The following is a 25,835-nucleotide window of genomic DNA, read 5'->3' as shown; positions in this document are numbered from 1 at the left end:
TAAATGAAGTAATAGACATAGTGTGCTGTCAGTATCTGCTCGGATCCTGGTTATGGAATTGCGAGCTGCAAAGCCGGAGTTACCAAAGATGAATTTTAGGACCTCTGTCTCCATTAAAAATTTTTTTAATGCTCACATCCATCCCCATTACCGGGAGCCAAACCCAAATCTCCCGTGTGAAGAATCCAAATCTACGGCGATAGATCACAGGGATGTACCCTCTCCTTTTTACAAACCAGAACCAAAATCAATTCTTGTCTGGCTGCTTCCGAAGCTCTGACTTTTAAATACCAAACGCTTTGCTCTCTACCTCCACCTGCACGCCCCGCCTCACCCAGAACCCGCCAAATCCCATTAAGGCCCGCCCCCGCGAGCCACGCGCGGTCCCCACAGGCTCCGCGCGCATCCCTGTTCCCACACGCTGCTGTCTAGTACTCTCACCGGATTCCCTAAAGCCCCGCCCTTCTCGCCTCTGCTTCGGCGGTTTTCATCCCTTCAGAGCGGCCCCTCCCCACCTGGCTATTTGGTTGGCCCTCGGCCTTAGCGTACGTCATTCACCCGCGCCACCCGGAAGCCGCGGTTTATAGCAACTGTTCTTATTGCCGGCGGCTCTAAGGTGAGGGCCGCGTTTGGGTGTCCCTGGGTGGCAAGGTCCCAGAGTTGGGAGGGGCAGAAGGCAGAACCCCTGGCAGGAGTCGGACGAGCCCACTTCGGCTGTTGAGGGGGGTGCAGATGTACCGTGCTTGAGGCCAAACTGAGTGATCAACGTGGTCTGCCCCCCCCCTCACATTCCTCAGGAGCCCATCATGGCGACGCCCCCTAAACGGCGGGCGCTGGAATCCACAGGGGAGAAAGTGCTGCGCTATGAGGCCTTCATCTGCGACGTGCTGCAGCGGGACCTGCGGTGAGTGACAGTGTGGAGGGCCGGGCGTTTGGAACGTTCCACGTGGGGAGGCGGGGCGTTTGAAGTCAGGGCCTAGCCTTCTGATTGGTGGGGAAGACGTTCGGAGGTCGGCCCCGTGCGCCCATCGAGCGGGGAAGGAGGGGCGACGACATCCGGGGTGCGACTGGACTGGGATGTGGCGGTCTTAGCAGAGGGTGTGTCCGCGCATGTGCAGCCTCCCATCTCGGGCCGAGTTGGGCTCCAAACCGGTAGTTCTTGGGTTCGAATCCTTCGCTTGGCCGTTTCTCCATCCTGTGAAGACGGTGTACCCCGTCTCGCCTTTTTGTGCCTCAGTTTTCTTATCTGTGATATGGGAAAGTTGATGGGACCTTCGTCAGGGGGTTGTTTTGAGTTTTTATTGTGTTCATTCCTTGTAAAGAATTTACTATGGATACTACAGGCTCAATGAGCATGAAAAATTACTACTATCCTTACTAGTCTGAGTAGGAAATAGAGTATTCAGAAATAGGACCTTGAACATCCTAAAAGAGATGGAGGAATTTTCTAGAGAATGGGACATTCTGATTGGAAAGAGGCATTGGCAGTGTGAAAACAATACTAAGAAATAGGGGCGCCTTGGTGGCGCAGTCCTTGAGCATCTGACTTCAGCTCAGGTCATGATCTCACAGTTTGTGAGTTCGAGGCCCACCTCAGGTTCTATGCTGACAACGCAGAGCCTGGATCCCACCTACAGTTCTCTCTCTCTCTCTCTCTCTCTCTCCCTCTCTCTCTCTCTCTCTCTGCCCCTCCCCTGCTCATGTTCTCTCTCTCTCCCCCTCTCAAAACTAAAGTAAACATTAAAAAAAATTTTAATAATAATACTAATAAATATTAACTAATACATACATAGAGCTTACTATTTGGCAGGCACTATTTTAAGTGCTCTTTTTATGTTATTTTTGAGAGAGAGTGTGCAAGCAGCAGAGAGGCAGAGTATCCCCAACAGGCTCCACGCTCAGTGGGCAGCCAACTTGGGGCTCAGTCTCACGACTGTGAGATCATGACCTGAGCCCAAATCAAGAGGTGCTTAACCCACTGAGCCACCCAGGCACCCCTATAAGTGCTTTATAGTAAACGCTCATGTAATTCTCTTTATGACTCTGAGGTAATAATTGTCATCCCTATTTTATAGGTAGGTAAATTGGGTCCTTAAAGAGGTTACTTACTTGCCAAAGTCACACGACTAGTCAAAAAAGAGAGCCTAGATTCAAACCCAAGCAGTCTGACTCACAATCCAAACCTTCACTTCTGCACTAAAATGCTTCTTTAGGGCATGGTGACATGAGGGTCTCAGAGGGTCATACTGTGAGGTATTCTGAGAGGGCCAGGGCTTCCTGTTGGTCACCATTCTCCTCTTGTCCCATCAGAAAAGTCCTGGACCATCGTGACAAGGTATATGAGCAGCTGGCCAAATACCTTCAACTGAGAAATGTCATTGAGCGACTTCAGGTAAAGACACCAAGGTTTGGTACCATTTTGGTGTATGTGGACAAGGGAGGGGGATGGGAGGAGAGACCCCAGACCAAAACCTGTCATCTGACCTAAAAGTTGACCACTGACCCCTACCTCTTTTTCCCTGGCCCCACAGGAAGCTAAGCCCTCGGAGTTATATATGCAGGTGGATTTGGGCTGTAACTTCTTCGTTGACACAGTTGTGTGAGTGTCTACCTGCCCCTATGAGCCCACAGGGTTCAGCTCCCCTCTTCATTCAACAGATATTTTTTTGACTATTTGCTATTTACCAGACACTGTGCTAAGTGCTGGGGATGTGACAGTAAATCAAATAGGACAAAATCCCTGCCCTCCCAGAGCTTCAATTTGGGGAAGGGGGAGGAGGGGATTAAAAAAAAAAACCCATCTCTAATAAACTGTATAGTATGCAGTGATAAGGACATCCCGCTCTTCCTCTAACCATTGTTTCCTCAGCCCAGACACTTCACGAATCTATGTGGCCCTTGGATATGGTTTTTTCCTGGAGTTGACCCTGGCAGAAGCCCTCAAGTTCATTGATCGTAAGAGCAACCTCCTCACAGAGTAAGTCCATTCTATGAGGATAGTGTCTAAAATACCACCATTTGCAACACCCTTCTCCCTTTCCCCATGGCTGCCTGGGATGATACTTCAGGGCCCATCTCCCCTCCTCCTCAAGGCTAGGGCTGAGGACAGTGGAGATACAAAGCTGAGCCCCAAGTATAGTACATAGTAAGCACTCAATAAATGGTCTTTGTATTGTCCATCCACACAAACATTTGTTGGCTCTCTGCTGTATGCCAGGCTCCATACTTGGTGGCGGGGAGGCAGACAGAAGGGTTCCTTGAAGGCCCAATTTTGACCAGATCCAGGAGGTTTTGGCCTATAAATCAGTAACAGTAAAACAAACTGTCTCTGACTTCACCTCCTCCTAAGTTGTCTGCTCATCCACTGTGCTCTCACCACACTGACCTTCCCAGGCTTCTTTAAACACCCTCAGAACGAGCCCACCTGACTGCAGGGACTGTGCTCTCTGCCTGTAACACTCTTTCCCCAGGTACACGCCTGGCTTCCTTTCCCCTAACTCAGTTTAAGTCTTTCTCAAATGTCACCTCCTCAATGAGGACTTCCGTAGCCTAACTGTCAAATCACGACCCCTGGCTCTCCTCATTCCCCTCCCTTGTTCTACTTATGACCTCTCAATGTTTACTGTGTAATTTTACTTCTTTCTAAAATTCATTGCCTTTGCCCATTAGGATGTAAGCTTAACAAAGGGAGATATTTTGTCCATACCCCCAAGTGACCAGAATAGTACATGGCATAAAGTAGGCATTCTGTGTTTGTCGAATGTTGGAGGGGCGCCTGGGTGGCTCAGTCGGTTGAGTGTCCGACTTCAGCTCAGGTCCTGATCTTGCGGTGAGTTCGAGCCCCGCGTTGGGCTCTGTGCTGACAGCTCAGAGCCTGGAGCCTGCTTCAAATTCTGTGTCTCCCTCTTTCTCTGACCTTCCCCAGCTCGCACTCTTTCTCTCTCTCAAAAATAAACAAACTTTTTTTTTTTTTAAAAAGGGTACGTTGGAAACAGATTGAAGTGGGGATTGAAGCAGATTTCTGGTGATGGCAGCAGGGAGGTAATGTGGGGAGAAAGTATGGGTTCCAATTGAGTTTAAGGCTTTGTACAGGGAAGGGAAATTGGGAGTGTGGATGAGAGGTTTGAAATGTAGCTAAGGAAGGCCTCCCAGGGGCTATCTGGGGAAGAGCCTTCCTGGCAAGAGGACCACTGTGACTGCCATGTAGCAAAATTGCCAAGAGAGGGGACACTGAGCAATGCATTTAGATTAATATCATCTCACAAGAGTGAATACCACTCATCTAAAATTCCTTCTGGGTTATATTTATTCCTACATTCATTTCTTCCAGCATTGCCTCTCTTGTGGTTTTAGTGATTCTTCTCTTTTCAAACCTTTCCAGGGTTTCGGTGTTAGTAGACCCAAAAGAGCCTCAGACCTGCTGAGATTTCTTAATCTTAGTGATCAGACCAATTGGTGGAGGGGTCAAGGGGCTGCTTTCATGGGCCAACACAGTTCTGAACTACTGGTCATTTAGACCACATCCATTTGTTTTATTTATAACAAAGCTTTCCTTTGTATGTCACAGGATTCCTGAGCCTTCAGGTAGATTTTAATTTTTTTGAGACTTACTGTCTTTCCCCCAAAATGTACCTGGGGCACCTGGGTGACTCATTTGGTTGAGTCCAGCTCTTGATTTTGGCTCAGGTCATGATCCCATGGTTTGTGGGACCGAGCCCTCCACTGTCAGCGCAGAGCCTGCTTGGGACTCCCCCCGCCCCCTTACCGCCCATCCCCTGCTCTTCTCCCTCTCTTTTTCTCTCTCAAAAATAAATAAACATTTTTTAAAAATTTTTAATAAATATATTGTCAGTGCCTGGTTGGTTATTGTGATGAGAAATGTGATTGAATCATTTATTAGTTTATTGTAATTAGTAAGGCTTCTAGAAGTTTAATCTTTCTAGGAGATGAAAATTTGTGGGATAGTTCACTCTCATTTTGAAAAGACTTTTTTACTTGCAACTCACTTTGAACTAACTTCCCCTCTCCACTCCCCCTCTGTTTTTTTATGTAACCAAATGGCCTGTCAGTCCTTCCTATTCTTAGTATTATTTTGGGGGGAGCGGGAGGATCTTATCTTTGTGTATATTCTTCTTGATTACACAGAAAAGAATACACATCCACACCATAAAGAGACGTGTAACTATAGAAGAGACAGAGAATAGGGGTGCCTGGCTGGCTCAGTTAGTGGGGCATGCAACTCTTGATCTCAGGGTTGTGGGTTTGAGCCCCACATTGGGTATAGAGATTGCTTAAAAATAAAATCTTTTGGGGCGCCTGGGTGGCTCAGTTGGTTGAGCGGCCGACTTTGGCTCAGGTCGTGATCTTGCGGTCAGTGAGTTCAAGCCCCGCGTCGGGCTCTGTGCTGACAGCTCAGAGCCTGGAGCCTATTTCAGATTCTGTGTCTCCCTCTCTCTGACCCTCCCCCGTTCATGCTCTGTCTCTCTCTGTCTCAAAAATAAATAAACATTAAAAAAAATTTTTTTTAATAAAATAAAATATAAATATAAATAAAATCTTTAAAAAAAAAAAAAAGAATTTGGGGCGGGCACCTGGGTGGCTCAGTCGGTTAAATGTCTGACTCTTGGTTTCGACTCAGGTCATGATCTCGTTCATAGTTCATGGGTTCAAGCCCTGTGTTGGGCTCCACGTTGACAGTGTGTAACCTGCTCGGGATTGCCTCTTTCTCCCTCTCTCTCTGCCCCTCCTCTACTCACTCACTCTCAAACTTTAAAAATAAATAAATAATTAATTAATTTAAAAAGGAGAGACGGGCGCCTGGGTGGCGCAGTCGGTTAAGCGTCCGACTTCAGCCAGGTCACGATCTCGCGGTCCGTGAGTTCGAGCCCCGCGTCGGGCTCTGGGCTGATGGCTCAGAGCCTGGAGCCTGTTTCCGATTCTGTGTCTCCCTCTCTCTCTGCCCCTCCCCCGTTCATGCTCTGTCTCTCTCTGTCCCAAAAATAAATAAACGTTGAAAAAAAAATAAAATAAAATAAATTTAAAATTAAAAAGGAGAGACAGAATAACTATCTGACCATTAACACTGCCTTACATGTTTAAATCAGTAGCAAAAAAATAAACATCTTCCATTTGTGTTACAACTAGCATTTGGTAGACTTTGTATTTTTCTCCTTTTTAAAAAATGTTGCAACTCATAGCCTTTCATAGACTAAGCTTGTACCATTAACTAATTTTGTTATTTTCATTGATGTTCAAATTGCCCTTAGAATCTGATCAGGTTCACTGCTCTGTTCTTTGAGTACCACCCCAGATATTTTTTTTAATATGTTTTTTGTGAGTTTATTTTAGTTTTTTTTATTTTTTTAAATTTATTTATTTATTTATTTAGAGAGACAGAGACAGAGAGCATGAGCAGGGGAAGAACAGAAAGAGGGAGAATCCCAAACAGGCTGTCAGCACAAAGACCAACATAGGGCTCAAACTCACAAAACCACGAGATCATGACCTGAGCCAAAATCGAGAGTTGGATGCTTAACTGACTGAGTCACCCAGGGGCCCCTACCCCAGATATTCTTGAAAGCATTCTTGCTCTCTGACAATACCAGGCTTCATTTATTTCTTGCCTTTTTTTGTGTTTTTTTTTAAATAGTGCCAGGAGTCAGGGAGAGGGTCAGAGGGAGAGAGAGAGAGAGGGAGAATCTTAAGCAGGCTCCACACTGAGCACAAAGCCCAACGCAGGGTCTGATCCTGCGACCCTTGGATCATGACCTGAGCAGAAATCAAGAGTCAAACACTGAACCAACTGAACTACCCAAGCACCCCTATTTCTTGTCTTTAAACATAGACTCAACCATCTTCTGAGGACTTCAGGTTCCTTTGAACAGAGTAGTTAATTATTCAGCGTACATTGGGTGACTACTATGTGCCATGCACTGTTTGGTTCCTAGGGATACAGCAGGGCACAAAGCAGACCGATCTGTTCTCTGCCCTTACACAGCTTATCTAGTCAGCGGAGCCAGATAATAAAAAATAAGTAAATGATACAGTATGTCACACAGGTTGACTATGCTACAGAGAAAAGCATGGAATGGAGAGAAGAAACACTGGGAAAACTTTTTTTTGTAACTTTGTATGGTAACAGGTGGTAACTAGTATTATTGTGGTGATCATTTCACAATGTGTATAAATATTGACTCATTGTTGTACCCCTGAAACTCTGTTCTGTACCAATTATACTTTAATAGTGAAAGGAAAAGACACATTGCCTAGGATGGAGCAATTGTAATTTTAAATAGAATGCCTGACAGGATGTGGGGTATAAGAGTTTTGGGCTGAATAACTGGAAGGATGCAGTTGCCATTATCTGAGAGGGAGAAGATAGAGAAGGGGAAGATTTGGATGGGGAAGATCAGGAGTTCAGTCTAGGACCTGTTAAGCATGGGGTGCTTGTTTAACATTGGAAGTTTTTGAAGATGTGGTTAAAACCCCCAAGGCTGGAGTTCAGGAGAGGGGTCTGGACTGAAAATATAAATTTGGGAGACACTGATATACAAATGGGTTTACAATACTGTTTTTTTTTCCAATTCAACATTCTATGTTGTTATACTTTTCTTACTGTATTTAATTTGCCTAAAATTGACTTCTGTGATAGCTCAGCACAATAAAATCCATATTTCTCCTTATCACAGTATCAAGACCCTGCGTGATCTAGCCCCTTCCTACCTCTTGGACCTTATCTTGGACTTTCTGTCCACCATTCACTTAATTCCTAACACTCTGACTTCCTGAACAGCTCTTCCAAAAGCTCTTTCCTGCCTCTTGGCCTTTTGGGGGGAAAAGACCCTCTTACTGTTTAACTCTGACTCATTCTTCATTCTTCAAAAGGGCCTTCCTTGACCTTTGGTATCAGGTAGGATTCTTTTGAGTGGGACTGATACCAGTTGGCTTCTAAGATATAAGGAATTGAGGGGCCCCTGGGTGGCTCAGTCAGTTGAGCGTCCGACTTCGGCTCAGGTCATGATCTTGCTGTGAGTTCAAGCCCTGCGGCGGGCTCTGTGCTGACAGCTCGGAGCCTGGAGCCTGCTTTGGATTCTGTCTCCCTCTCTCTCTGCCCCTCCCCTGCTCATGCTCTGTCTGTCTCTCTGTCAAAAATAAACAAACATTAAGATATAAGGAATGGACTGGTTTATGTAACTCCGCAGTCAAGAGCCAGAGTGGTTTCAGACAACTCCAGCTTCCCAGTTAGGCCCAGTTAAGCTTCCAGGCTTAGGCTTTGGCATCTTCTTTGAGTCCTCTTACACCTGACATCCAACCTTTGCTAAATCCTGTTGACCCTACCTTCCAAGTATGTTCCAAATCCAGTCACTTCTCATCACCTCAGCTGCTGCCACTGCGGTCTGAGTTTCCATCTCTCACCTGGACTATTACAGTAGCCTTCTCACTGGACTTCCTGCTCCCACACTAGCTTTCCTTATCCCCAGTCCTCCACAAAGCGGCCAGGTGGATCCTCTTAAACCCTAGTCGGTTCACATTCCTTCTCTGATCACAAGCCTCCCTTGGCTCCCACCTCACTTAGAGTAAAAGTCAGAGTCCTTACCATGGCCTGGTGGGTTTTACACGATTGCGTCCCGGCTTACCTCTCTGACTTCCCCTCCTACAGTCCCCCTTCACTTATTCTTCTCCAGCCACAATGGCCTCATTGCTGTGCTTCAGACATGCCAGGTACACTCACACCTTTGCATGTGCTGGCCCTTGTGTCCAGAACATTCATCTTCCATAGATCCACGTGGTCCACTTCTTTAAGTCTTTAGTCAAATGTTTCTCAGTACAGTCATTTGTAAGTACTCTAATTAGAATTGTAGCCCCACTCCCGCACTCCTTATCGTCTCTTATCATTTGACTTTTTCATTTTACTTATAGCCATCTGACACACTCTGTATGTCATTCCACCATTTGTCCCTCTTAATGAGAACTCGAGCTCCATAAGGCTGAGATTTGTGTTTGTTGCATTTGTTGTTCTCTCCCCAGTCTCTAAAAGTGCCTGGCATAGAGTAGGGGATTCAATAAATGTCTCTGAATCAGTGCAGTCCAGGTGGTGGCAGGGCATCTCCACATAGGAGCAGGTGAGGCAGTAGGTTCCACCTGCCACATGGAAGTCATCCAGGACACAGGTAGTTCTTGAAGTGATGAGGAAGCAGCATCCTCACGAGCCTAAGTGGGGCCCACTTCGCCCTTTCTTGTTTCTTTTCTCCAGGCTCAGCGACAGCCTCACCAAGGACTCCATGAATATCAAGGCCCATATCCACATGTTGCTAGAGGTGAGAGCAGCTCACCCCACTCCCAGACTCTGTCTCCGAATGTGTTCAGGGTGGTGACCTGAGGAAGGGAGAGAGCCAGGGACGAGAAAGACCATCTTTCTCTCTAAGCTGGAGCCAAGCTGGAGCCAGGCTGGCTCTGAGGGAGGGGAGGTCAGAGCAAGCCTGGGATGGGGCCTGGACCCAGTCTCTGTTCAATCTCTTCTGTCCTCTTTTTTCAGGGGCTTAGAGAGCTGCAAGGCCTGCAGAATTTCCCGGAGACACCTCACCATTGACTTCTTCCCTGCCTCCCCAGACATTAAAGAGCCTGAATGCCTTTGAGTCACATGGCCCTTCTTTCCCCACCTCAACTCCTGCTGTTTGCTCAAGTGCCCTGTTTCTAAAGCACAAAGTTATCAGGAGGCCCAGAGATCCAGTCTCCGTGTGAAACCTTTAAAGCACCCCTGAAGTCCCGCCTCCAGCCTGTTGCCTAGCAGCATTTGCCACTTGACTTTCTGCTCTGCCCTATCTCTGTCGCCTTGGCAACCTGGGCCCCCCACCTGGCTCTTCTTTCTGTTTCTTTTCCTGGACATAACTCTTTGAATTATCATAGAGAATGGGCCCGTTCAAGGTGGAGGTTTGTTCCCAAAACACTCATTCCTGGCCCTAAGTTTTGCCCCTCTCCCACACCCTAATCATTACTGGGGTACCTTAGATTACGCCCACGCCCGTCTCGGCTAAACCTTGGCCTCACCCCGCTTCTAAATAGTTCCAGCTTCCACCAATGGGCACAAAGCCGAATCCCTCCCTCCCTGGTCCGGCCCCTATTCTAGGTTGAGTCCAGCTTCCGCCAATCAATGCAGAGCCAGGTTCCGCCCGTTTATAACTGGCTGCTGCTCGACGCTACCCTCGTAGGCATTTAGTTTCCACCACTCAACGTCCATTTGCGTGCCTGGCGGCTGTCCAGCCCTCCTATCTCTGTCCCCTTCTAAACTCATCTTTTCTAGCCAATCACTATAGAGTTACCGTGCCCACCTACGCACAGCCCTGGCCCGACCCCCTCCCAGGCGGCTGCTACGCCCACTTCCATACAAGTCCAGCTTCCGCTGAGCAGCGTGGCGTGCAGCACCGCCCCGTTGGTGTTTTGGCAGCTGTCTAGGAGTCCCTCATTCACCAATTAGCAGAAAGCAGGGTCCATCGGCCCCTATCCTCGGAGGCTGTCTTCCATATAGGCCAATCAATGTGAGGCAGGCGCCCCCAGGATCTTGTCAATCGCCCACGGGCTGTCAGTCTTGAGCCAATTAGCGTGAAGCACCGTAGGGGGCCCGGCACGCCCCCTCGGAACCCAGGAGGCCTTCTGCGTTCCATCAATTCCCCTTGGGCCAATCACGGCGTAGCTCTGTGGGGCAGGGCCCGCCTCCCCAGCCTTGGAAGCCGCGCGGTCGATCCTCGGTGTTCTGTCCAATCAACGAGCGGCAGAATGCTCGGCCCCTCCTCAGTAGTCCCACGTGAGCGGTGAGGAAACGCAGGGGCGGCTTCTAGCTGCTGCCGCCGCCGCCGCCGCCACCACCGCCACCACCGCCGCCGCCTCGGAGCCCGGGCCTGGGGGGCGGTGGGGCTGCGCATGGAGCCCCCGCCCCCCGGAGCTGCCAACACTGCCACTGCGCTACACACAGGTGAGCCCGGGGCCTGGAGGGTGGAGGGCCAGTCCGTGACCCCACGTATCCTTCCCGCCCCCGCGCGAGGGATGTGGCTTGGCCCGTGGCCTGCCTGTGTTCGACTGCCCACCGCCACCTCCACGGCTGGTGGACCTGCCTGTGGTATTGTCCCCTCCCTTCGCCCCTTGTAGTGGAGCTGACCGTGGCCTGACCCCCCTTCCTGTTTGATAATGGATCGGTCTGCGTGCTTATATTTCTCCCCACCCCACCTTACAGTGGACTCGCCCACGGTCTTGCCCCCACCCCCACTTAGAGGGGAGCAGTCTCTGGCATTGTCCGACTCCTTGACAGTAGGTGCACCTGAGTGTTCTTATTTCGCCTGTCCTCAACTTTCAAGGACCCCGTCTGTGGCCTTGTTTGTTCCACCACTCCTGTTCCTTGTAGTGAATCAATCCGTGGCGTTGTGCACCCCCCCCCACCCCCTTTAACAGTGAGTTGATCTGTGAAGTTGTATTCCTGCCTCCTCCAGTCCCCCAGCGCATCAGTCCATGGCTCTCTCACACATCTTTTTTTTTTTTTTTTTTTTACTGTGGATCAGTCTAAAGGCTTGTATTCACATCCCCCTAGTTATCAGCCCATTGCCCTGTCCTCCTTTTTTTGTAGACTGTAGCTCCGGTCCTTGGGCTTCTCCCTTCCTTTTAATAGTGGGTCAGTTTAGTGCTTTTTATCGCCCCATTTTCAGTAGCCCAGTCCATGGCCTCGTTCCCTTTTAATCAGTCTGTGTGATGGCTCTTCTCCTCTACTGTTGTGCAGTCTGTGTGCCTTTCTGCTTCCCTTGCCCCCAGTAAATTAGATGAGCCTTTGCACTCCCCCCACCCCCACCTTTGCAGTGGATCTGTTCATTGGCCTTCCTGTCACCCATGTGCTTGCATTCAGGCACACACCCCCATACCCTCCCCTGAGTCCAGAGCTTTGTAATCCCTCCCGCGGGAGGTGCTTTTATCTTCTCCCTTTCCTTGTGGTGGGTCAGTCCGTGGCCTTCTCCCCCACCCCTACCATCCTTCTTTCTTAATATTGGATCACCCTGTGTGCCTGTTGAACCCAGGTGTTTTTCACTCTAGAACACACCCCCTCATATACATCATTAACCACTAAGACATTCGGTCTCACTCCAATAAATGGATACGTTAAAGATAGTGATAATGCCATTAGGAGCCAACATTTATGGAGCACCTACTAGGGACCTGGCAAGGGGCTGTATATTAATGAGCTCATTTAATCCTCACCATCACCCTATGAGACAGGTAGTGAGGAAAGTTTGGCATAGGGGTTCAATACCTTATTCAGAGGTAAGTCCCCAGTGAGGTGACCCCTCAACACAAAATAATTTTTGAGGCTCCCCTCTCTCACCTCACCCCATCCCACGTGAGACCCCGCTCCTTAAAAACCGAATGACTTCTCATCTCCAAGCTTTTGTTTTTGCTGTTCCCCCTGCCTGCAGAGCTGCCTCCATTCCACACCTTGTGTCAGCACCCATCCACCCCCAATCCCAGCAGCTCTGTGACCTGAGTGATTTAACCACTTCCTCCCTGCACCCGATTCCTTATTTGTAAAATGGAGAAATCAGAGCTAGACTCCCCTCCAGTGTAAAGAATGCCCGGGAGTCAATAAAACAAGTAACCTGTCTGGCCTCACCTCCTGCACCTTGTTCTCTCAGCTCTGTTCCAGCCACAGTGAGCTCCTCACTCATCCTCAAACACATCAGATGTGATCCAGCCTCAGGGCCTTTGTGTTCGTTATATTTCCTGCCTGGAACACTGTAGCCCTGATCTCGCCATGATTCCTTTCAGAGCTCTGTTCAAATGTCAGCCCGTCCCTGACCATCTGAACCTGCATACTTAGCAGGACTCAAGTCCCTTCTCTGCTTTATTGATCCTTTTGCCCCTTATCACTATCAGATACACTGTGCACTTTACCAGTTGATTGTGTTTATTGTCTCTCCCCATTAGAACGGGAGTCCCATGAGGGCTTACAATTTTTGTCTGCTTATTTACTGCTGGGTAAATATACCTAGTATATAGTAGATGCTCAATAAGAATGTGTTGCATGAATGAATGTGAAAAATATAATTTCAGACGAATCAGGGTGGCGGGGAGGAAGATAGAGATGATGAGGGCATATGAGAGCTCGTTAAGAAGCTAGTTGGGATTGTTCATTCAGCAAACACTTAGCACCTACTGAGTACCAGGCACTCTTCTAGGTGCTGGGGATACGGGAGGGAACAGAACAGGCAGAAATTCCTGCCCTTGTGGAGCAGACGCTTGCTAAAAGTGGGTGAGATGGACTATATAAATAAAACAGTAAGTAAAATTAGATCTAGTATGTTAGACAAGCACCAAGGGGGAAAAATGAAGTAGGGAAGACAAGGATAGAGTGTGGGGGTGGTTGAAATCTTAGGCACCGGGCAGGCCTCATTTAGAAGGTGACTCTTGAATTAAGGCCTGAAGGAGGTCAGGGAGGGAGCCATAATGTCCAGGGGAAGAGTGTACCAGGCAGAAGGAACAGCCCGTGCAAAGGCCCTGAGGTCAGATTGTGCCTAGAGGGTTCAAGAAACATGAAGGAGGAGGCACCTGGGTGGCTCAGTCAGTTAAGCGTCCGACTCTGGCTCAGGTCATGATCTCACAGTTCATGGGTTCGAGTCCCGCATCCTGACAGCTCAGAGCCTTGAGCTTACTTCAGATTCTGTGTCTCCCTCTCTCTCTGCCCCTCCCCTGCTTGCACTCTTGTCTCTCTCTCAAAAATAAATAAACATTAAAAAAAAAAAAGGAAGAAAGAAACCTGAAGGAGGATGGGGCACCTGGGTAACTCAGTCGGTAAAGCATCGAACCCAGTTCGTGAGATCGAGCCCCACATCGGGCTTGCACTGACCACACGGAGCCTGTTTGGGATTCTCTGTCTCCCCACCCCCACTCGCTCGCTCTCAAAAATAAACATTAAAAACAGAAGAAACATGCAGGAGGCCAGTGTGGCTGGAGGAGAGTGGAGGGAGAAGGCAGGAGGCAAGGTCAGAGTGGTGATAAGAGCCAGATGGTATAGGCCATGGTGATATATAAGGCGGGGGGGGGGGGGGGGAGGAGAACTGGAGAGGGGTGGCTGTGTATCTTAGCTTGATACACAAGCTAAGAGCTAACATTTGTTGGGTGTCTCCCACATGCCAGAGATAGTTTTCTAAGTCCTTTACATATATTGGCATTTAATCCTCACAAAAGCCTTTGAGAATAGTATCTTATGAGGATGTTTTACAGTTGCAGAAACAGACCCAGAGAGGTTAAGTAACTTGCTCAAGGTCACACAACTAGAACAGGGCAGAGGAGTATGAGACCGAAGACCCAGAGAGAAGAACAGATTTGCGAGAGCAGACAGGTTGTTCGTCACATTGGCTCACACAGAGGAAGAATTTTAATTCTGCCTGGGAGATACTGGAACTTGATGATTGTAGAATAAAGGGTTTATCAGGTGTGAGAAGAGGGAAGGGCACATTCATATTCTCAGAGGTGGGACCTGGATGAACTCACGGTGCCCGTGATGTAGTGTGCCAAACTTGTGGCCACCTTAGAGTCTGTGTACAGCAGTCTGTGTACAAAGACCCTTCCCACAGAGGTTAGCATGGCTTGCTCCCTCCCCCCCTTCAGGAGGGGACCCTCCCTGCTCACCCTGTGTAAAAATACCATCCCTGTCACCTTCTAGGGTCTTCCCCTTCTGTCTCTCATCAAAGAGAACTGGTGTTGTAAAGTGCTGGGATCACTGCCTGGAGCCAAACTGCCTGGGTTTGAACCCCAGCTCTGCCAGCTTCCGGCTGCGTGATTTGGGGCAAGCCGGCAAACTCCACCTCTATTTCCTCATCTGGAAAATGGGAGGATCGTGATAATGCCCACCCCACAGTGTTGCTTTGATGATTGAGTCAAGTGATTTAAATGATATGCGGCACACAGCCAGCGCTGTAGGACTATTTTTAAAATCAATATTATTATTCATAGCATACATATAGGTGTCTAAAAGGCCTCTGAGACGATCTCCAAAATTGACCTCCCAGTCTCGCCTCAAAACCTGCTCTCCTGCAGCGCTCGCATCTCAGTTGGTCCTAGCTCCATCGTTCCAGGCGATCAGGCCACAAACCTAGAATCACCCTTGATGATGCCTCTCTCACCCACCCCCATCCTTTTTGTCAGCAAATCCTGTTCACTCTGTTTTCACATTTTGTCCAGAACTCAGCCACCCCTCCCCAGTTCCACTGCCACCGCCACCATCTCTCATTTGGACTGTTGCAGTAGCCTCTCCTATCCCTACAGTTGGTCTCTTCACAACAGCCAGAAGGATCCTGTTAAAATCCAAGTCACAGCCTCTTATGCTTCTGTTCACAGCCCTCTTGTGGCTCTCCTCTCACTCAGTCCTTGCAGGGCCCCAAAAAGCCTCACTCAGTCTGGCCCCCTTAGCCCCTCTGTTCTCACCTCCTACCACTTTTGTGCCCTTACTCCCTCCTCTCTGACCTTGCCAGACTCCTTTCTCTTCCTCTGACCTGCCCAGCACTGCTCCAGCCTCAGGGTCGTTCACCCTGGCTGTGTCCCCGTGTCCTCTGCCTGGATCGACCTGCTCCCGGGGTCATCACAAACCTGACTCTCTCGTCTCATTCAGGCCTTTGCTCAAATGTCAGCTGCTCAGTGCCTACCCTCCCCTGGCTACCCTTTCAAAAATAACAACTCCTTTCCCTGCTTCATTTTCTTCCCATAGCTCTTCTCACCATCTGACATATTTTTGTACTCATTTATCTTGTTTCTTATCTGTCTTCCCCACTACAGTGTGAATTCCACTAGAGCAGGGATTTTTGTCTGTTCACTGCCATATCCCCAGCACCTGGCGCTCAATAAATGCTTGCTAGGGGCGCCTGGGTGGCTCAGTTGGTTAAGAGTCCGACTTCGACTCAGGTCATGGTTCGTGAGTTCGAGCCCCGCATGAGGCTGTCAGTGCAGCGCCTGCTTCAGATCCTCTGTGCCCCTCCCCCACTCGTTCTCTCCCTCTCTCCCTCTCAAAAATAAACATTAAAAAAAATTTTTTTTAATAAATGCTTGTTAAATGAATGAGGTGAAGAGAAGGAAACACATTTGAGGTAGGCAAATTACTAGGACTCTCATTAGGGGTCAAGTGGGAAATACGATAAACAAAATAGAAAACCCTGTGTGCTGTTGAGGCTTGAAGCAAACTGTCGGATTTCGCTTTAATTGGTAGGTTGGATTTCACCTTAATTGATAGGTTCTAGCGCGAATGAAAGAGGAACTGGTAAAATTGCCTGTCTCCACCACCAGGAGTCACACTGAACTCTTTGTGCCTCTGAAACAGGCAGGTCTTTGAAATAAACCCAGTGAAGCCTCTGATGACAGGACTCTCAAATGTGGACACTTCATGGCTCTGTGACTTGTATAATAGCCTAAAATCATGTCTGCCAAATGAGCTTCAAAACAGCTCGGACCTGAGAGGCTCGTACTGTATATTTCATTACAGATTAAAGAATCAAGCTATAAATAATAGAGGAAGGTTCTTTGAAACCTGGTTTGGAAGGTCTTCTGAACCCAACAATCCCAGCCAGTGAACAGGTGATTGATGAAAGCTCATTCCTTGAGAATAAATAGGAAGCTCCATGTTTATTTCCAGTTCACCCTCAGCAAAGAGGGCAGTTCTGGGGTGGTGGGCAGGGGTGGTCCTGTTCTCCACAGGATGTGCTGAAGAAGCAGTGTGGGGGCAGTTTAGCCTAAGGGTTTAAAGGCTTAGACAACTGGAATCTGACTGCGTGGGTCCGAATCCTGGCTGTGCCGCTTAGGCTCTGTGGCCTGTACACGTCACTTGGACATTTTGTGCCTCAGCTTCCTCCCCTGTAAATTAGTGATAATAAAGAGCACCTACTTTCCAGAGTTGTGATGAGAGATAAATGAGTCAGTACCTATAAAAATAGCAGTACAGGTCTACATGCCCTTATCCAAAACCCTTGGGGGCCAGATGTGTTTCAGAATTGCACATTTTTCAGATTTTAGAAAGGCAACAAGGTGCACATACAAGATGTTACATAACACCGCTGTAGCAAAATGTACGAACAGTCACACTGAGTGAGGATCAATAAAGACCAGAAAGGGCCCTGTTCACTTCAAATCTGGTTTTGCCACCCAAAGGCTTATAAAGTTTTCTGTTGTTAGAGCTTTTTGGATTTTGGAATAGTAGGTAAGGAATCAGGAACACATTAGGAACTTAATAGCTATTAAAAGCTTATCGTACTCCAGGCACATTATATTTAATCTGTACAGTAACTCTGTGAACTCGGCATTATTATTATCCCTATTTCACAGATGGGAAAGTTGAGGCACAAGGAGGTTAAAGAATACGCCCAGGACCACACCGCTAATGAGTAGCGGAACCAGGATTCCGATCCTGGCAATCTGGCTCTTGAACCTGAGCGGTTGTCTGTTAGGCCATATTGCCTGTTTGGAACAATGCCAGCCAAGTGTTATGAACCTAATAAATGTTGGCTATTGCTGTTCTCAAGAAGGAGAACATACAGGGACAGTAACAGGCCCAAGGAATGTATAGTAGAGAGACAGGAGAGGGCAGACATTGAGTTTCAGGAAGGCTTCAGAAAGGCAAGGCTCCTGTGGCTGGGACTCGAATGATGGGAGAGACTTGTAGGCAGAAGGGAGCCCCACACAGAGTGAACAGCTTTTATGAGGGGCTAGTGGAAGGAACCTCCTGGAAAACTTGATGTTTGATGTGGTGGAGGATACAAATGAAAACGTTCAGGTGAGGGGCATTATACTAGTTTTCCACCCTGGCTGTAACAAACTATCACAAACCCAGCTGCTTAAAACTATGTACATTATTATGTCGGCACTCCAGAGGTCAGAAGTCCGGGCCGAAACCCAGGTGTGGGCATGGCTGCATTCCTTTCTGGAGGCTCCAGGGGACCATCTGGTTCCTGCTCACTCAGGTTGCTGGCAGAATTTAGTTCCTTGAGGTTGTAGGGTTAAGGGCTCTTGTTTCCTTACAGTGGTAGCCTAACGCTATGTCACAACACCTATATCATTCACCGCGCTTCATCTCATTGTGTAAGTATTCTGTCATCTCACATCATCACGAGAAGGGTGAGTTCAGAACAATAAGATATTGAGAAGAAAGAGCACAGTCCCATAACTTTTATTATATAGTATATTGCCATAATTGTTCTATTTTATTATCAGTTATTTTTGTTAATCTCCTAGTGTGCCTGATTTATAAATTAAACTTTATCCTGTGTGTATATGTATAGGAAACAAACATAGTATATATAGGGTTTGGTGCTGTCCACAGTTTCAGGCATCCACTGGGGGTCTTGAAACGTATCCCCTGCAGAGAAGAGGGAATTCCTATAACCTTAAGTTCATCTGCAAAGTTCCTTTTGCCGTGTAACATAATATAGTCCTAGGTTCCAGAGAGTAGGAGGTAGACATTTTTTTCCCTTTTTTTTGTTTTAAAGTTTATTTTATTTATTTGAGAGAGAGAGAGAGAGAGAGAGAACAAGCAGGGAAGGAGCAGAGAGGGAAAGAGAATCCCAAGCAGGCTTTGCGCTGTCAGCATAGAATGCGATGCGGGGCTCCAACTCACGAACCATGAGATTGTGACCTGAGCCGAGATCAAGAGTCGGACCCTTAACCGACTGAGTCCCCCAGGCACCTCAGCATGTGGACACTTTTTGAGAGGGGCATTATTTTGCCTACCACAGTCTGCCCTCTGGCCCCCAAAGATTCGCATTTGCCCCACACGCAAAATTCATTCACACCATCCTCGTGTCCCCCAAAGTCTCCTACCATTATGAGGGGTCATCCAAAGCCAGGCCGAGGAGCTTAGAATTTAGTCTGAGGGGGTTTAGGGAATGATGGTGGGCTTCGGGGACAGCGGTGGAGCCAAGATGGCGAGAAAAGGAATCCTCCTCCTGCTGACCTTTGCCTCCTTCTGTGTTCACAGCCTCTCAGCTCTGAGCCGTCTGCCCTCCAGGTACCCCTGGGATGGCGTGAGCACTCCCCCAGCGATGGACCCCTCTGTGACGCTGTGGCAGTTTCTGCTGCAGCTGCTGAGAGAACAAGGCAACGGCCACATCATCTCCTGGACCTCCCGGGATGGCGGTGAGTTCAAGCTGGTGGATGCCGAGGAGGTGGCCCGGCTGTGGGGGCTGCGTAAGAACAAGACCAACATGAATTACGACAAGCTCAGCCGGGCCCTGCGGTACTACTACGACAAGGTAAGGCCTCGGAGGCCAGGACCGGGAACTGCCGACGTTTGCGTCAGTCATTTCATTTTTTTGCCTTACTTGTCGGAGCTGTAACTTTGAAAACAAAATTTACTATTTCCTACCCCGTTCTCTGATACTCTCACGCCGGTGTTGGGCACCCCAGACATTTAGCTCAGGTATTTCCTTTGGGCTACCGCTTTGGCTGAAACCTTCACAGCAGTGTTAATACTGACCCCTACCCCACCACCCCCCACACAACATTTCGTTTTCTTGTCTTACAGCTAAAAATGTTTGAAAACACCATTAAAAATGACTCTTCCTCATCCTGTCTTCTGGAACTGGACCAGTCCTGGGCTTCCTGTTATTTCATAATCCGCTCTTATTCCAGAATATTCTTATTCCCAGCATCAAAATCTCCATGACAGTATTATACCAACCTTTCTGTACCTCATCCTCTGGGATACTGAACATTTTTATCGATTCTTCTCTCATTCCTTTAGCTGAACCTCCAAAACAACATGTATAATGCCAGCCGCACACCCCATTCTCTTGCATTCCCAGAGCAACACTGGTCCACCCCAGTGTTTATTATTTTATCATCTTATTCCTATAGCTAAAATTTTACATTTTCCTTACCCTTTCAGACTCCCACACCGGTGCTGCATTTCCCCTCCCCCACAATTTACCAGTGATTTCATTTTCTTCTTTATCTGAAACTTCCAAAACAATATTAATGAATACCCCTCTTCATTCCTTTTCTGAGAAACACAGACCCACCCTGTGACATACCTGACCAGGATTAAGAGGTCTCTAAGGTGCCCGAGTGCCCCCCACATGCCTCTTGTCCCCTAGGACAGCCCTGGACCTATGCTGCACACCCTTAATTATTTATAGCATTTATTCCATTTTTCATATTTTATTCCTTTAGCTGAAACCTCCAAAACAATATTAATGAGGCCACCACAACATCCCTGAGATCCTCCTGACCTATCCTGAAATATCTCAGACGTGGTCTGTGATCTACCCAGCCAGCCTTGAGATTCCCCCCAATATTTACACCAGTATTTTAATGCTCTTATCTACTTGCTGTCAGTCACTCCATTTTCTAACGGCCTTAGCTTTAAAGTCTACCACAGTATTAAGAATGGGGCTCCTCAGTTACAGCTCAGTCAAGAAATAAACTGTGAGGGGCACCTGGGTGGCTCAGTCGGTTAAGCGTCCAATTTTGGCTTAGGTCATCATCTCGAGGTTCATGAGTTCAAGCCCCACGTCAGGCTCTGTGCCGACAGCTCAGAGCCTGGAGCCTGCTTTAGATTCTGTGTCTCCGAGCTCTCTCTCTGCCCCTTCCCTGCTAGCGCTCGCTCTCTCTCTCTCTCTCTCTCTCTCTCTCTCAAATAAATAAACATTTTAAAAAAAGAAACTGTGACAAGCAAAAAAAAAAAAAAAAAAGCCCAAAACAAAAAGAGTGAGGCTCCTCAGCCTTTTCTCCCTAGTGACGTTGCCCTGTTGTACTTCTGTATCAATAGCTTTACATAATTCTCCATATCAGCAATTCCTCACCACATTCTTCTATATTAATTTAGTCTCTTCCAATATTTACATCAGTTACTTCGTTTTCCTGCCTTACTGCATCAGCTACACTCCCAACACTGTCTTGGCAGCCACCCCCGCAAGGCCTGGCCCTGTTAGCCCCCCAGACACCCCTGGTTCCTGGAGCCTGCTCCTGCACCGACTCCCCTAGGTGGGCCCCTTGTGGAAAGGTGCCTCAGGGTGTGGGTGTGTGTCTCTGAGTTGGGGGCGGGCGCGGGGTGCAGACGGATGGCAATGAGAAGTGACAGGGAGACTCGGAGGGCGATTGATGGGAGGGAGACTCGGAGGGGAGACAGGGGAAGGGGGAGAACGGCAGTAGAGTAAAGGAGGAGTTGTGGAAGGCAAAGGAGAGAGAGGGGAGAAACGGGGGAGAATACAGAGAAGGAAATCATGATGGGGAAGAGAGGTAGAAACTGAAGGAGAAGGGAGGAGCCCCCAAATCAGGAAAGACGTGGGTGAAAGATAGGCTGGGAGGGGGGACCCATGCAGGGGCAGACACAGAGGTGGGATGGCATATATGTAAAAAGACAGAAGAGGGGCAAGAAAGACCCTGGGAGATGCACCCCTCCATCCGTACCCCCCCCCAACTCTGGCCCTCTCCTCTAAGGCCCTCTATCCTGTCTCCTCCCTTCCCAGAACATCATCCGCAAAGTGAGCGGCCAGAAGTTCGTCTACAAGTTTGTGTCCTACCCCGAGGTCGCGAGGTGCTCCACTGAGGACTGCCCGCCCCAGCCTGAGGTGTCGATCACCTCCACTGTGGCAAATGTGGCCCCCACCGCTGTACACACTGTCCCCGGGGACACAGCCTCTGGGAAACCAGGCACACCCAAGGGTGCAGGCATGGCAGGCCCGGGTGGCTTGGTGCGCAGCAGCCGGAACGAGTACATGCGCTCAGGCCTCTATTCCACCTTCACCATCCAGTCCCTGCAGCCACAGCCACCCCCTCATTCTCGGCCTGCCTCAGTGCTCTCCAACACCGCCCCTGCAGGAGCTGCAGTGCCCCCTTCTGGGAGCAGGAGCACCAGTCCAAGCCCCCTGGAGGCCTGCCTGGAGGCTGAGGAGGCTGGCCTGCCTCTGCAGGTAAGAACTGGAACATAGAAATTCAGTAAGAGGGAGGATATACAGTTCCCAAATGAGGAGGCGGGCTGGTGGGAGAAGGAGCATAAACATCCTACTTAGATATGGTGGAAGGAGGGACACAGAAGTTCCCTGGGAGGAGGGGTTGGGGAGGAGAGCTATGCAAGTATGAAGCTACACAAGGTGCCCGAATTTATTTGCTTAACGCATAGACTCTCTCACCTTAGCGTTCATAAGAATCACCTGGAGGGCTTTTTAAACTCGATTGCTGGGGCCCACTCCCCAGAGTTTCTGGTTCTGTGGATCTGGGGTTGAGCGCGAGAATTTGTATTTTTAACTAGTTTCCAGGTGAGGCACATGCTGCTAATCCATAAAGCAAATTTTTGAGAACCACTGCTTTCATGAATGGGGGCAGTGTCCCCGGGAAGCCCACCCTGAGGGGCAGCCCTGTCCCTGGAGAGACGCTGCCCCAGAAGAAGCCCCACATCCTTGGCAAAGCCCCACGTCTTGTCGATGTACCTGCCTTGATGTGCGATCATGCCCCCTGCTACAAAGTCCTGCTTTCCAAGAGAAGTCCTTGGCTTCGCTAGCCCAGCAATCCTTATGCACCCCCTCTGCCCGCCCGCCCTCCTCTCTCAGGTCATCCTGACCCCACCCGAGGCCCAGAACCCTAAATCAGAAGAGATGAATGTGGATCCCGGGTTGGGCAGGCCACTGCCCCCCGAAGTGAAAGTGGACGGGCCCAAGGAAGAGGTGGAAGCCACTGTCGGTGGGGAGGCGGGGTTTGTGCAGGAAGCCGCTAAGGCCGGGCCGGAAGTTCCTCCTGCGGAGGGTGGGCCGGCCCGGCTGCCCGCGGTCGTCATGGAGACAACAGCGCAGGTCGGCGGTCTCGCGGCTTCCACTGCTTCCAACACGGAGATCGCCCAGCCTCAGAAGGGCCGGAAGCCCCGGGACCTGGAGCTTCCACTCAGCCCGAGCCTGCTGGGTGGGCCAGGACCCGAGCGGACTCCAGGATCGGGAACTGGCTCCGGGCTGCAGGCGCCGGGGCCAGCGCTGACCCCGTCCCTGCTACCTACGCACACATTGGTGAGTGCCTGTGCAGGGGTGGGGCGAGCGAGGGAGGAGCTAGACTGCGAGAGCCAGTGTGGTTTCTCTGAATGAGCGGGAGGGTGGGGCCTTCGAGCCGGATTGGCTGCACTGAGACCCCAGGCTGGAGGGACGGGGCTTGATTAACGCAGGGCCCACTAGTCTCCAGTGCCTTGGGTTGGGCTGTCCGAATGAAGGGCTGGTGTGGGGAGTTTTGTGGGCAGGGATCGAGAGGCTTTGTGCGGGAACTGTTTGGTGGGTTGGGGCATGGGTTGAGGAACCTGCGTGGGGCTTTTTGGTCTGGGATTTCCTTAGCGGGTTTCCTGTGAGGTATATGGTTGAGTGGGATGTAAGAGTTGGAGGTTGATCCTAAGCTGATGGGTTGGTGACTTAGGAGGTTGAAAACGGCATGTGGATGGGGTCTTGTAGGTGGTCTTGCCCAGCGAAGCTGCAGGTGGGCTCTCAGGAGTTGGGAGGGGTGGTCTGTATAACATTGGAGAGGTGTCCTGGGCTTGACCTTAGTAGTTAGGGTGTAAGCCTGTGCAGTTTGGGAAGATAATCTCAGAAGTCCGAGTGGGAAATCTGGTGGGGCTGGAGCCAAGTTCTTTCCATTTTCCCACACCTGCCCTGTGTTCACTTGAGTTCCACCCACCCCTTCCCCCACAGACCCCGGTGCTGCTGACGCCAAGCTCGCTGCCCCCCAGCATTCACTTCTGGAGCACCCTGAGTCCCATTGCACCCCGTAGCCCAGCCAAGCTCTCCTTCCAGGTAGGATCCCCTTCCCCCATCTCGGAGAGGGTGAGAGACCCTGGCATGGCCCCCATCCCTGACCTTTCCCTATTTCTGTCCCCAGTTTCCGTCCAGTGGCAGCGCCCAGGTGCACATCCCTTCCATCAGCGTGGATGGCCTCTCAACCCCCGTGGTGCTCTCCCCAGGGCCCCAGAAGCCATGACTACCATCACCACCGCCACCACTCCCTTCTGGGGTCACTCCATCCATGGCCCTGAACTTCTCTCCAGCCAGCCGTCTCAAGGAGAAACATAGTTCAGCTGACAGACTTGTGCTCTAGTCGTGGTAGGGTAGGGATTCTTAGGAAGGATCACTCAATAACCCTTCCACAGGAAACACAACAACTTCTCTCTTCTTGGTCAGTTCCCCAGTGGCCGCCCTTACACGTCTCCTACTGCAATGGTGGGGGCGGTTTATTTATTTATTTTTTGAAGGCCACTGGGAGGAGTCTGGCCCAACCCTTTTAGGGGGGTGGTGAGGACATCTCCCCCATCTCTGCATTTTTCCCCTAAGATGAGATAATCGGGGTCTGGCTTGAGAAGGATCTTTTCTTTATTTATTTCTCAGCCGGCCCTTGGGAAGCTGAGGGAGCCCTGTCTCCATTTGGGGGTGTGGGTAGAAGAGGTAGCTTATTGTAGTTTATTATTCCTGGCCATACCCAAGGGTCCAGGAAGAATTTGTGCCGTTTAACGGTTTGGGAGTCTTGGCCGAGGAAGTCTCACACCCTTGAAATAGGATTTTCCACCTCCCCAGCCTCTCTCTCAGATACCATCTTTTTGGCCAGGGAGAAATGCTCCTTTTGTTCTTCTCCCCCTGAGAAGCCATTCCTGTGTCTGCCAAACTCCTGGGGTCCTGCCTGTTACCTCCCAATGGAGGGTTTTTTTTGGGGGGAGTGGTCCCCGTCTGGGGGGCCCCTCCAGCCAGTACTCCAGGTCTCCTTGTCCCCCACCCCTTGCCATTTTGATAGTATAATCTATTTTTAAACAGGGCTTTTCAATAGGGGAGAGGGGAGCATCTCTTCCTATATCTGAGATGGGGTGGGTGGGAAGGAAGGGATTTGGGGGGGAATCTTCCTGCCACCCCCAAGTGTTTATTTTTGATACCAAACGTGTATTTTCAGCTCCCTCCCTCCCAGCCCCCCAATTTCCTGCGGGCGGGTACAAAGGACCCTTTAAGTGTCCCTGGAGTTGGGAGGGAGGAATGGGGGGCATAAAGCCTATCCTATCTTAATTCCAGGCTGGAGAGGAGGGTGGGTTCAAAAGACTCCTGGGCTCACCTCCTGTAAGCACCGGTCCAGCCCGGGCCTGGGGACCTGGGGGTTGGTGATTTGGGGGACGGTGCTACACCTGTCTCCACCGTTTGTTTTACTTCCCCCAAAAAAATGGATCCTTTTTTTTTTTTCTAAGAGTCCCAGAGAATGGGGAATTGTTCCTGTAAATATATATTTTTAAAGGTGATGTTGGAGTCTGCTAGCCGTTTTTCCCTGAGACCATTGGGACTGACTGACAGGCAGGAGTTTGTATGAAGGGCGGTGAGGGTGTGAAATTGACCACGAGAGGTAGCATGGCGGTGTGTGTCAGAGAGACTGCAGATCGGTGACCACATGTGTGAAGAAGAGAGCAAGTGTGGAGAGCTGTGATCATGCATGCATGCGTGTGAAACCGTGTATGAGAGAGTGGTGGCTGTAACCACAAGCGACATCGTGTCTATGTGAGAAGTTATGGCTGTGTGGCAGAAAATCACCGTGGGACGGAATGACTGACTAAGGTACTGTGCACGAGACCGGAGGTGCGTGTGAAGTCCTGTTTAGGCAAAGGTAGCGGGGGCCACACCCCCGACACTGACAGGCTGATGATGGTGAGCGAGACAGACCGAGTGACCAAAACGATGCGTGAGCCTGTACGGGCACGAAGGTGCAGTGGAGATGGTCAGAGACACTTCACTGTAAATAAGCAGATGACCGGGAGATGGTTTGTGTGTGAAACTTCACGCAAGGCTGTGGTAGCAACTGAAGCCATGGCAGCCTTGTGGGGAAAG

The 25,835-nt window shown here is 49.7% G+C and overlaps 2 protein-coding genes across 3 annotated transcripts; both read left to right on the top strand.

Moving 5' to 3' along the window:
• The first annotated feature begins 464 nt into the window (after positions 1-464).
• On the top strand, positions 465-9,635 carry UXT (ubiquitously expressed prefoldin like chaperone). Its single transcript, XM_027054009.2, has 7 exons — positions 465-616; positions 798-904; positions 2,311-2,392; positions 2,532-2,599; positions 2,870-2,977; positions 9,254-9,317; positions 9,536-9,635. Exons 2-7 carry the CDS (start codon positions 807-809, stop codon positions 9,587-9,589), a joined length of 474 nt encoding a protein of 157 aa, XP_026909810.1. The 5' UTR covers positions 465-616; positions 798-806; the 3' UTR covers positions 9,590-9,635.
• Positions 9,636-10,786: 1,151 nt separating this feature from the next.
• ELK1 (ETS transcription factor ELK1) lies at positions 10,787-25,255 on the top strand. Of its 2 annotated transcripts, XM_027054004.2 has the most exons (7): positions 10,787-10,969; positions 18,039-18,096; positions 18,992-19,265; positions 21,483-21,926; positions 22,563-23,009; positions 23,676-23,777; positions 23,863-25,255. In XM_027054004.2, exons 3-7 carry the CDS (start codon positions 19,056-19,058, stop codon positions 23,959-23,961), a joined length of 1,302 nt encoding a protein of 433 aa, XP_026909805.1. In that variant the 5' UTR covers positions 10,787-10,969; positions 18,039-18,096; positions 18,992-19,055; the 3' UTR covers positions 23,962-25,255. The 2 variants fall into 2 exon arrangements, with proteins under 2 accessions (XP_026909805.1, XP_026909804.1); XM_027054003.2 differs by lacking the exon at positions 18,039-18,096.
• Positions 25,256-25,835: the final 580 nt, after the last annotated feature.

The sequence above is a fragment of the Acinonyx jubatus genome, chromosome X, assembly GCF_027475565.1.
Source record: "Acinonyx jubatus isolate Ajub_Pintada_27869175 chromosome X, VMU_Ajub_asm_v1.0, whole genome shotgun sequence".
Lineage (NCBI taxonomy): Eukaryota > Metazoa > Chordata > Mammalia > Carnivora > Felidae > Acinonyx > Acinonyx jubatus.
The sequence above is the reverse complement of the archived record's forward strand: the minus strand, read 5'-3'. Positions and strand labels throughout refer to the sequence as shown.

What these genes read in the sequence shown, in the direction of transcription:
- UXT (XM_027054009.2), top strand. Translation starts at nt 807, where the DNA reads ATGGCGACGCCCCCTAAACGGCGGGCGCTGGAATCCACAGGGGAGAAA. An exon ending in ATGTCATTGAGCGACTTCAG is followed by an intron (nt 2,393 to 2,531) that starts GTAAAGACACCA and finishes CTGGCCCCACAG; the next exon opens with GAAGCTAAGCCCTCGGAGTT. An exon ending in AAGAGCAACCTCCTCACAGA is followed by an intron (nt 2,978 to 9,253) that starts GTAAGTCCATTC and finishes TCTTTTCTCCAG; the next exon opens with GCTCAGCGACAGCCTCACCA.
- ELK1 (XM_027054003.2), top strand. Translation starts at nt 19,056, where the DNA reads ATGGACCCCTCTGTGACGCTGTGGCAGTTTCTGCTGCAGCTGCTGAGA. An exon ending in TGCGGTACTACTACGACAAG is followed by an intron (nt 19,266 to 21,482) that starts GTAAGGCCTCGG and finishes CTCCCTTCCCAG; the next exon opens with AACATCATCCGCAAAGTGAG. An exon ending in TGCTACCTACGCACACATTG is followed by an intron (nt 23,010 to 23,675) that starts GTGAGTGCCTGT and finishes CTTCCCCCACAG; the next exon opens with ACCCCGGTGCTGCTGACGCC.